Source organism: Corythoichthys intestinalis, chromosome 11, assembly GCF_030265065.1.
Source record: "Corythoichthys intestinalis isolate RoL2023-P3 chromosome 11, ASM3026506v1, whole genome shotgun sequence".
Taxonomy (NCBI): Eukaryota; Metazoa; Chordata; class Actinopteri; order Syngnathiformes; family Syngnathidae; genus Corythoichthys; species Corythoichthys intestinalis.
The window spans coordinates 3,975,007-3,987,364 of NC_080405.1; the positions used below are offsets into that span (position 1 = coordinate 3,975,007).

Consider the following 12,358-nt stretch of genomic DNA (forward strand, 5'->3'; position numbering starts at 1 on the left):
GCCAATATCCACCGGTGAATGGCGACCTTTTGAAACCCCAAAAAGGCGCACACGCCTCTCCCTCGTAGAGCAAGATTTTTCTGCAGCCGTTTGGCTGGCGTGATGCGAAAAATAAACGTATTAATCTGCAAAATCAGCTGAATCAGTCCTTCTCATACAACAGTACGGCTGTATAGTGAAGAGGACTCCTTCCTCCGTACACGTCACAGCGCCCTCTTTCTCAACTCGAGACTGTTGATGGAAGTCACTCATTTTCATGGCACGGGATTCAAAAAACTAAATAAATACAGCGATCGCTTCCACACACATCCAAGCGGTCCATTTCATTCAGGAGCATAAAATACCGCGTGTATTATGAAATAAACATGCTTTTTCGCGTCACAGGCACTTTAAGGGTTTCTTGAACGCACTCCTCTGTCGTTTCCTGCTTTGAGGTGCAACCTTGTTTCCTCAATATTACCCTAACATCGGCAACAAAATAAACCACACATTTCCAAAGATGACTGGACTCACTTCCTCAGCTTTATGATCCAGAAGCAATTTAATTTTGTTATGTTTTCAGTTTAATTTAGCTATTTCCAGCTTGCTATGTTAATAATGGCAATGTTTGTTTACCACTTTTCGTCTTACCGCAAAGAAAGAGGAAGTGACGATCGGCCCGCCATGATATTTACGTCATCAGACATCGTGCTGTGACCCGGGAATTTAACGCTTGCTTTCCCATAAGCCTTGCCCCAAGACTTTCCCGGGCATTATACTATGACGCGACGTGTGAAGGTCCGCGTAATCTCCATGTCAGTCGACCCGGGAAATTGCATTCACATACAAGGGCTGCCCTTTTAAATCCCGGGATTTTCACTATGTTTCGGCATGTGTGAAAGGGGCTTAAGCTGTTATACGAATGGGTTTATGTGTGTGGTTTCATTAGAAAAAGAAATGAGAAAACTTTGCTAGAACTACCAAGGGTGAATAATTTGATACAAATCCCTTTTGTATCCAGAGAAGGGTCATCTGACCCTAATCAGCATATAGTTTGTGAGCATTGAGGTCCTCTTTAGTCATTCCCATTCACACTCTCAAAAAACCACAGGGTTGGATTGCTCCAATTAGCATTTTGAGTGTTTGCAGGGCAGGGGTGCCTTGGCTTTGTCAGACAGTGGACTGGTCAGGCAGGCAATCGGGCGGACAACCTTTTTACATCTTCCAAAAGCTGCATTTTGCCTACGTACGAGGGACGGTGTAAAAAATAAAAAATTAAAATTATTTAAGTCCACCTGTCTCTCTTGCCTTGTGGTGCATGCCTGATACAACACATATGCATTCAGTGCTGCTAGGTCAATCATATTGTAGAACACGGCGAATGGCCATCTCCGTGTTCCTCCATGTTTGACAAAGCAAAGGGAGCCCTGGATTTGCAAATATTCAAGATGCTAATTGCAGCTATCCAGAGTGAAACCCCTCCTTCTCACCTAGGCAGCGACTCCACAGGAGTGTCGAGGGTGGTTTTATGCTTGATTGCTTGTTTGAGTGGTCTATTGTTTGACAAAGCCAAGTAGTCAGTTTGGTATCGGGGTCATTTGACGGCTTTCTGGTCTTTCTTTATAGCCCCCAAAAAAACGGGACTTCCAGAGCTAACAACAACTCAAGTGTTTATATGCTTCTCCAAAACACAATACAAATAGACACTTGAGACACTGATTAGCATGATCGCAAACTAGCTTAGCGCTTCGTGCTAAGTAGTTACGTCTCATCAACAAAGAATACAAACAATACAATTGGCTTCGTTTCCTCATCTCTGAGGGAGGCAAACTGGATATAACAACACACAAGACAATCCAACTCGCGACAAATCTTAATATTATTAATTTATCAACCGAACCTGAGTGGAGCAGACTTACAGGAAAAACTCTCTTTTGCTCTAATCACTGGAGCGCGCATAGTCTCACGTTGCACACAAACCCCAGGACCCAAGCGGGACTGCTGATTGCTGCCGGCAAAAATCGATAATCAAATTCATTGGCAAAAGTCTATTGACATTCCTAATGAACAATTTAAAGTTATAAGTAAAAATGAATTAAAATTAAATGCAATAAAAATGTGAGTGTAAGTGATTTTGAATGGGACCGGGCATAGACTTCATAATGGTATTGACGGGGTGCCTGCATTGTTGGGGTGGCCGTCAAAGCTGACCGAGTGGAATCACAAAGAAAGAGCTTTTTTCATGATCTCCGTTTGAAGAATTTCAAAAGCAAGCAACGGTTGTATTTCATCCCTGTCGACCGCCAAAGGCGGAGCTAAAGCACCGAATGATCCCTGCACGCATCACCTATGCCCCACCGCTTGACCCTCAGAAAATACATTAAATTCCAGTGACAACCAAAATCCGGTCCCCTTTTTCTTCTCGTGCGGCAGTTGTGTCGCTCGGAGCTGTGTGACGACTTGTCGGAATTGTGTAGTTTCGCCCACCTCAGCTGCGATGATATTTGTTTGTGGCTGTTGCTTCTTGGTTGAGCTACTGCCTGCTCTCGCAATGTGTACACACCTCTCTCTTGCTCTCTCTGAGTACCGAGCGTCGGGCTCTTACATTTGCCTGCTGTGTGGCGGTCTCCTTTCCTCACTCCTGGCCCACTTTGTTGCTGGCCTGCACTGCGTGGGCCTGGTTGCATTCATTGCCTTACACGGCGGCAGCCGCTCCTTTGTCTTTGATTAGTGGCTGATTGTTGCGGGTTAGCCATCTACGCTAGTCATGGTTTGCTGCCATTCACTTGGCTTGAATTGTGGCCTCTTGTTACAGACAGTGTTGTCACAGATTCCTTAAAAAACTAATTGAATTGCTGATTATTGATTATGCCTAAAAAAAAGGAATCTAGTTACCTTACTTTAAGATTACTTTAATATCAAAGTAACTAAGTTACACCAAAAGTAATTTATCGGTTACTTTTAACCAGGGGTGAAAGTGGGCAGGAACGGTCAGGAACGCAGTTCCGGTATAAGATTCGGGGCCGGAACGCAGTTCCGGTATACGGTGCTTTGATTCCGAAAAATGCCGCCAACTGTCAAAACGCTATGTAAAAAAAAAAAAAATACAAAGCTGCCACACATGCATTTCATCTCCAAGGAGAAAACAATCTACCAACATCAGATTTACATACCAAAATGTTAACAACAAGCATATTAAAGTACTTGTGTAGCATAATCCGTTTCCACCGATATTTATTATTTATTTTATTCCACGGACGGCATAGCGGTTTCACCAGTTATCTGAGTCTGACGATAACGAGTCACATCAATGTGCGAATGCACGCAGCAAAGCAAAATGGCTTACACTCATTAATCCGTTCAATTGGCTGACATACTGACATGCTATGACCAGAGATAGCTCTGATTGGTTCAAATGTGCATGCTTTCTGAAACAGCAAAGAAAAAAAAAGGGGCAATGCAACAGAAAATGGATCAAATCTTTAAGAGCATGAAAAGAGTTAAAGTGGCTTATTTATCATATTTAGTTTTATTTGCTCTGATGGGGAGGTTCAGAACATCTTACCTATCAATGTGCACTTTGGACTTATATTTGTTCATTTATGTTAGGCTACTTATTCATTTGCTTTTGATTTTAAAAAGTCAATGTTGCGCGATTTTCAAAATATATTCCATTTCACTCTGCATAATATAAGTCATTTGTACTTATTTTTCTGAATGTATGTTACTTTTATATTTATTATTTAAAAAATACAACAAAAAGTAAATGTTTACATCATCTTCAATTTTAATATACATCATATGTTCTTAAGTAGTTAAAATTGAGATTTGGCATTTAGTATGTGAGGAGATGAGGGAAAATAATAATTAGGAGATGGACGTTGGGGTTATAGCTGTTTTTCATTCATTCATTTTCCGTGACGTGAACTTTTATTTTGCAAATCGTCGAGAAAAAAAAAAAAAAAAAAAATTTTTGAATGAAAATCATTTTTTGTATGTGTTATAGAAATAACCGACTAAAGCAGTTTTCTTTGCATTTCAGTAGTTTTGACCTTCACGTTGGGGAGTTCCGGCAAGAAATTCTAACCACTTTCACCCCTGCTTTTAACCAATTTTTCTCCCTTTGCGTCCTTAACATAAAAATGACAACAGAAAAATACCGCATGTAATTGAATGAATGAATTTAAAGGGGAAGAACAGAATTTTTCACATAAGGTTTAATGTTCAAGTTAGCGCGGATTTAATTAGTCGATGGAGTTGATTTCAACCACCATTGACTCGTGCTATAGCTTAGCCACTCTGGAGCCCTGAAACTAACAAATAACTGACAAACTGCATGGAATTTGTTGAAATCAACTCCACCCACTAATGAAACCCCTGCTAATTCCAAGATTAAACATGTCGTCAAAAATTCTGAACTTCGTCTTTAAAATAAAGACCCAGCTGTTTAAATGTTGTCTATAAAAGTTGCAAATTAATAAAACAAAGAACAAAAATAAATGAAATGTACAAGAATCCTACAAAGTATTTCATAATGGGTCAAAATTATTTTTCAAACAGATCATGTGACTAGCACCTTCGAGACGATCCTCTGCCCTTCTTATCCAAAACTACACCTGAAGAGGCAAGATGGATGTTTAGAATTTCTTTAAACGTAAGCTTTCAAAAGCTTCAACAGCTAAGCTTGAACCGAGGATTGAACACGAACCGCGTCAAGATGTGTATATATTTATACAGTGCAGGCTAAAAATTTGGACACACCTCATTCAATGCAATCCAAATGATGGTCCCAACACCATTGAAAAGGCAACAAGCTTTACTTATTAAACCTGATGAGGCATACTGTACCTGTGAAGTGAAAACCTTTTCAGGTGTCTGCAACTTGAAGCTCATTGAGAGAGTGCCAAATGTGTGCAAAAAAGTAGTAAGGGCAGAGGGTGGATACTTTGAAGAAAGTAGAATATAAAACCTGTTTATTTTATTTATTGCACCCTTTTGCCATGTACATAATTCCACATGTTCATTCATAGTTTTGATATCTTCAGTGAGAATTTACAATGTAAATTGTAGTGAAAATATATAAAATGCACAAATGATGAGGTATTTATATAAATATACATATATATACATACATATGGCGGAAAACACAGACAAGACTGAAAAAGCAGTTTCTGCTCTTGCACTCCACTTGAAAAGAACTGCTGTATTTTAAGCCAAAACAAATGTTGTGTTTGATAGAACAATATATATATATAATATATAATATAATATAATATAATATATAATATATATATATAATATATATATGCTGCCATAGCAGATTCATGACGCATTAAGCCCCCAAACTATTTTTAATTTGTCCGTTTTACCCTAAAAACCCCATTTACAGACATCGCACAACCGCTTTTGTTTGAACCCAGCCATAAAACGAAGGTAATTAATTATATTTATTATTGAAAATGTCATTTTTAGCTTAGAATCATTCATTGATGTCTAATATTTCGTTAAAAAAAAAAAAAAAATACTTTAAAAAATTATTCACTCACACATTTTAAACTTTGAAACAAATGATGTCACAATGAAAAAAAAATGGCGTCAGTAAAAAAGTCACGGATGTCCATCTATTAACTATCGCTTCATTGTATTATTTTTTTTTTTTTACTGTCACATTTTCTCCTTTATCTTAGATGATAAATAATCGATCCAAACAAAGACAAAAATGAAAGAAAGAAAAAAAAAACGTATAAAAGGGTTATTATATGAAGAAGAAAATCTCGACCACTCCTTGATGTCTGCGATTTCTGCATCGCGACCCTTGTTATATTGCCATGTTTCACCCATAAAACCCCCCAAAAACATCCAGCTGTGGGCATTCACAATTGTGTCTTGAGACTCAGTGATACATGCTACATGGAGTTTTTGGATCGAAACAAGGTAAGTACGCGATAATATCTCGTTAAAGTCATGGCGTCTAATTCTGTTCTCGCGTGCTCTCACCCCCAGACACGGTTTTGCTGTTTAAAAAACTTTTTTTTTTCCAAAATGCCCTCCTGTTCAAAAATTTTCTTCCCCCAGGAAATGGATATTTTAAGCTTTCCAATGATGTATCACGCATGCATATCGGACAATTTTGAAATTTGGCCAAATTAGGGGTCTCAGAGCGGAACTTCAAGTCACCTGAGTGTTTTCCGCCATATACATAGTATATATACACATATATATTAGGGCTGTCAAACGATTAAAATTTTTAATCGAGTTAATCCAAGCTTAAAAATTAATTAATCGTAATTAATCGCAATTCAAACCATCTCTAAAATATGCCATATTTTTCTGTAAATTATTGTTGGAATGGAAAGATAAGACACAAGACGGATATACACATTCAACATACTGTACATAAGTACTGTATTTGTTTATTATAAAAATAAATCCACAAGATGGCATTAACATTATTAACATTCTTTCTGTTAAAGGGATCCACGGATAGAAAGACTTGTAGTTCTTAAACGATAAATGTGAGTACAAGTTATAGTATTTTTAGATTAAAACCCCTCCTAATGTTTTCATTTTGATAAAATTTGTAAAAATTTTCAATCAAAAAATAAACTAATAGCTCGCTATTGTTGACGTTGCCGAGCGGGACGTCACATGGGCTTCCTGCCGTTCTTCCACAGTGTCTTTAACTACGTAAGGTAGTGATTGAAATACACAACAAGGTGTCAATGGCAAGTTTTAAATTAATTAGAGATCCCGCCAAGGCTAATTCTGAGTAAGTTTTATGTGTATTTTGCATAGCTTTTTTGAATGGCAATGCCAGTTCTCTTTGCATTGAGCGCTTTTCTTTTTGTGAACATTATTTTTTTTGAGAGATAGGAATATTATTTTTGCTGTGCTTTCACTAAATGATACTGTAACGACTTAACTGTTCCGCCCAAATGCATGACTTTTTTGCCAAAATCATCAATATTAAAATAATAAAAGGCTTGAACTACTTCAGTTGTGTGTAATGAATCTAAAATATATGAAAGTCTAATGTTTATCAGTACATTACAGAAAATAATGAACTTTATCACAATATGCTAATTTTTTTTAAAAAGATTTGTATACAGTGAAGAAAATAAGTATTTGAACACCCTGCTATTTGGCAAGTTCTTCCACTTAGAAATCATGGAGGCTTCTGAAATTTTCATCGTAGGGGCATGTCCACTGTGAGAGAGAATCTGAAAAGAAAAATCCAGAAATCACAATGTATGATTTTTTTAAACGATTTATTAGTGTCATACAGCTGCAAATAATTATTTGAACACCTGAGAAAACAAATGTTAATATTTGGTACAGTAAATGTGTGCAGCCCTACTATACATGCTCTTGTATAGTTATCTAATCAGTGTGACGGATGTTGAATATTTGAAATGCACTAGTAATTTCACTACGAGCACTCACGGTGGTTAGTGTTAGCATTTTGTGTGCGTGTTATTAAATAGTGTGGCGGACTAAATGTCCCAGTGTTTATATGTCACAGCATGTGAGCGTTGTTATCCTTTGTTATTTCAGTTTTACACCTCCTTGAGCCAACTGCATGGTGGTTAAAAAGTCAAACATCATCATCCTTGTAGGAGTTAGCTATCAGCGGGGTAGTAGCGAGGGCAGAATAGTCATGTTCAGGAGCCTTCCCATATAGCTGCTAAATCAACACCAAACTTTGCCATAATAATATAACCATAACTAAATAAATACTCCTTAACTAATTAAATAATTAATCAATATGATTAATTAATTGTGGTATCATTACAATATTTTTCGGTCATAACCAACCTGAAATACAGCTAATGTATCAAAATGCCTTCAAGGTTCAAGTCAATAGTTTTTAAGAAAAATGTCCTTTTTACTTGACAACAACAGCAATAAATGACTTTTTTGGCTTCACGACTGTATTATTTATTTATTTTCCCCCACTATTTTATCAAACTTAATCACAGTTTGTGTCCATTCCAGATGTTTAAGTGTAGAAAGCAGTTGTTTACAATTATTTAATGTGTAGTTAATAGTTAAAGTGCCTATGGCAGCAAAAATCATGTTTATTTCATATTTCACAAGGGATTTTATGCTCCTGAATGAAATAGACTGCTTGAATGTGCGTGGACGCGATCGTTTTATTTTTTAATCCCGCGCCATGAAAATGAGTGATTTCCGGCTCCAGTCCTGGGTTCCGGACGAATCCGAATGTGACGTCACCCGGGTCAGCATCTCACAATACAGCATTACTTTACAACAAGCAGATGGACTGCGGATTCAGGTGATTTTGCGGATTAATTTGTTTATTTTTTGCATCACACCAGCCAAATGTGATGCAGTGTTTTGTTGCTGCACCAAGGTTTCAAAAAGTTTCCGTTCACCCCAGGATTAGCCAAAATAAGTCTGACAACTGTGGGACCATTGGACTACGAGGAAGTGAGTAAACATTGTGTTTTGTATTATGTCAAATACTGGGATTATGGCACACGTTTTAATATTGAGGTGGCTTGCGTTTTGTGGCTCACAATGGTTCTTGTCCACCAAGAATGCCACTCGGCCAACGACCGGCGGCTTGTCGCACTTCCCCCTCGGTCCTCTTCGCGTGCCTGCTGGGAGAGCGCTATACTCGGCTTATGCTCGTGCGGTTATCCATATCGTCCAGACTTCCAGCCCCTCTGCCCTCTTTGTGTGCTCAGCAATAGACCGCTATCCTCGGATTGGGCTCGGGGACCTACGCGCTCCTCCGGTGTTGGACGGATTGTCCGGCGGTCATTCTCCAGCTGCTTCCCAGCAAACAAGCTCTCCTGCCCGCAGCAGAGGAACAATGAGCTGCTGCCGATCCGTGAAGACAATCGACAACCCCGCCGCCGTGTGACATAATCCGGGGTGGTTCTGTGTGATTTTTCGCTTTGAAAGGCGAGAATAAGACTTGGAAACACCGCTCGGTTTGGATTAGCATTTCGGCTAGCATTAGCTGTCACGCCTCCTGGTTTGTTTACGCTCTCCGAAGCCGGGGCAGGGAAACAACAAAAGCCGGACTACCTTCGGTGACATAAAATACCTTTCAGGAGAGGAAGAAGTCAGCAGTTTTGACAATTATGCATTTGGCATTATTGCCCTGTCGTACTGAATAAATGCATTTTTAATATTTCATATTCCATTAGATCAGTACTTCTCAAATGGTGGGGCGCGCCCCCCTGGGGGGGCGCAGAGCGATGCCAGGGGTGGCGCGAGGGACCTCGGGGAACATGCTTTTTTTTTTTTTTTTTTTTCCGTACTAGAATAAAGTGCACTTGCACATCCACTCCGTGGGTGGCAGTGGCGCCCTCATTTTCAAAGTGCGTGCAGTATTTTTGAAGTAAGCAAGAGCACACGGAAGAGACTCATGCAGAGCTGGACTCACGCACACGCAGCGACCCACTGACTTCTCCGGTTCTCACGTGTCCGGCCGAGAAGTGCCGTTTTCGGCTTGGGATCATCACGACCACCGCCCTCACCTACGGTTCTCCCTCGGCCGCCGAGAATGCGCTTTTTTCGGGCCGTTTGCCTTTTGGCTTTGACTTTTAATATAGTGGGAAATGAGGAAAGACCACTGTTTACTGAGTCTAAAAATGCTTATAGCGGAGATTCTGAAGCAAAATCAGTTAAGACGCCACTTAAAGACATTAGACCTCAATCTCATTGATAAGCCGCTTGATTGTTTTTCAGCGAAAACGTGCCGAATATTGCCAATTGTCACAATCGTCCCGCTTTGTCAGTGTTATATCAGTAAAACAGTGAGCACTGTGGTGAATCAGCGAAAATAAAAACTTTCCTTCTGTCCAAAGACACCCCCCCCCCCCCTATTCAGTTTTGTTTTTTTCGGTCAAATTTTTTGGCATGTTGTCCTGAAGAGTAAATGTTTCGAATCATTTTGAATTTGTTATTATTTACTGATTTTATTACATTTTATTTTTCAGAATCAAATGGTCAAAAATGTACCTTGAGTGTATTTTTACAGTTTGGATGTGACCTTTTTTTTTTTTTTACTTCAGGCAAATTGATGCGCGTTGTCTTTTCTGTTACAAGCAAAACAATGTTAATAAAGTTATACTTTATTATAAGTTGATCTATGTTACTTTTTTTCTTTAATAGAAAAAAAGGACACAATGTTAGGCTGAGGCGTACTTATAATAGTAATATTATAGACAAATGATACTATTTACAGTGGCGGCAGAGAGTTGGGGGGGGGGGGGGCGCGAAACATTTACGTCTTCCTTGGTGGGGCGTTACAGAAAATAATTGAGAAGCACTGCATTAGATGGACCCCCTCATGTTCACTCACCACATTGCATCTCTACAAACTGAAACTCCTCATCAGTCCTGGTGCATCTATAGCCTGTCCGTCCTGGGAGTGGAACCTCTCCTGACTGTGGTTTTCCCCATGGTTTCTCTTTTCCCACTGGGTTTTTGGAGTTTTTCCTTGCCGCCATGGAGGTTCTAAGGATGGGGGATGCCCAGGACATTAACTCATCTAATTCATCTACTGTATCTGACTGTGTATCACATTGACTCAGCAAAGCCCTCTGAGACAACTTTGTTGTGAAATAGGGCTATACAAATAAAATTGAATTGAATTAAATTGAAATGAATTTAGCACAAGACTGTTTTTTGTCATGATCCTATGATTTATTTAGCAATTGGGGAAAAATACTTAGATAAAAAAAAATATCCTGCAAAATTTTGGCGTAAACAGATTGAGAGATATTTTGCTGCTCTCATCGTCGCATTTTCCTCATTCCGAATAATTCCCCCTCAATTGGCTGAATTCTAAATCAGAGGAAATCGTGACCCTGCCGACGTCATCCCGCAGCTGGGGACGCTAGAGCGCTATAATGAAAGGCAGGGGCTAAACGGTAGATTAAAGGACTAATTTCTTGTCGAATCGTCTGAAAATATGATTCTAATTCACATAACAAGGCTATTTAGGACTTTTTTTTATGCTGTCGAAGGCACTTTGATCCTTAATGTGCTTTATTAAAGAAAGCATTGTCTCACTTTAGATCCAGTTGCTGCAAAAATCTCAGTTAACTATTTATTAATTATTATATATTATAAATATATTATTATTGTTTATCATAGGCTTAAGAATATATATTAATGCTAATACGCATCATATAAAGGACATATTAACACAGTAATTCTTCTTAACTGTTATAATCGCTAATTGCAAGGACCTTAATCTAAAGTGTGATCCACATTTGTACTGTGAATTGACATACTATTGTCTTTGAGATCTAATAGATGCATTTACTATGAACACAATTATTTATTAATACAAAATGTCTTATCTTCATTAACATATGTTTCAGAAACCTTTGGGTATAGAAGTCCAGGTGAGGAAGACCTCAACAGAAATGGTAGTCCAGATTCAGAGGCAGCAGATGGTTCCTATAGTAGTGAGGAGAGCAGTTCAGCTCTACACTTTGGTGTGGACAGAGAAGTCAACCAGCAAAGTATCCAGGACCTGAGCAAGCAGACAAAGAGCCCCAGAAGAGGCTCTGCAGGCCAGATCACCAATGTACAGCCCAACGGGGGGCAAGGCCCCCAAGGAAAGCCCAAGAGAAAACGCTCAGGCTCGGACTCCAAGTCAGGGAAACCCCGCAGAGCTCGTACCGCTTTCACCTACGAGCAGTTGGTTGCCCTGGAGAACAAATTCAAGTCTACAAGATATCTGTCTGTGTGTGAGCGGCTCAATCTGGCACTGTCACTCTCCCTCACTGAGACACAGGTCAAGATCTGGTTCCAGAACCGCCGGACTAAGTGGAAGAAACAGAACCCTGGCGCAGACACTTCAGCTCCCACTGGTGCAGGAAGCACATCCGGCACCGGGGGAGGAATAGGTGGTGCACTGGGGAACCTCAGTCCACTCAGCCCATCACCTCCAATTAATGGGCATCTAGCCATGCACACAGGCTATGCATCAGGCCACCATCACCCTTCTGCGGGCAGCCTTGTCCAGCTGCCTTTCCTGACAACCGGCCATGTTCTATCGCCATTCATGTTGGGGACACAGAGCTATGCTGCACCTGCCTTTTACAGCTCCCACCTGTAGACACACAGATATACAGTACTGTACACAATGCGCACACTGAGCCAAGAGACTGACATATTTCACCGTTTGAATAAACAGATCAACTCAGCTTGCGTTTTCATTTGCTACAAGTAAGTATAATGTCAAAGTTTGATTTTGACAGATCATTTTCACTGAATGTCAATCTCTATATAAAATTGTAAATAATTCTAATGCTCGAGCTCCGTATACTGAATGCTGTAAAGCTAAGATAAGCAAATAGCGGATCTGTCCATGAACGTGTTCGGAAAG

At 39.5% G+C, this 12,358-nt stretch overlaps 1 protein-coding gene across 3 annotated transcripts in view; it reads left to right on the plus strand.

Annotated features, from left to right (window-relative positions):
- Positions 1-12,124, plus strand: part of nkx1.2lb (NK1 transcription factor related 2-like,b) — a 76,080-nt gene extending 63,956 nt beyond the window's left edge. For all 3 annotated transcript variants that reach the window (XM_057849528.1, XM_057849529.1, XM_057849530.1), the window contains one exon: positions 11,346-12,124. In XM_057849528.1, the coding sequence (XP_057705511.1) occupies positions 11,346-12,088 (743 nt within the window). In that variant the 3' untranslated portion in view covers positions 12,089-12,124. The remainder of the gene's footprint in view (positions 1-11,345) is intronic.
- The last annotated feature ends 234 nt before the right edge of the window (positions 12,125-12,358 follow it).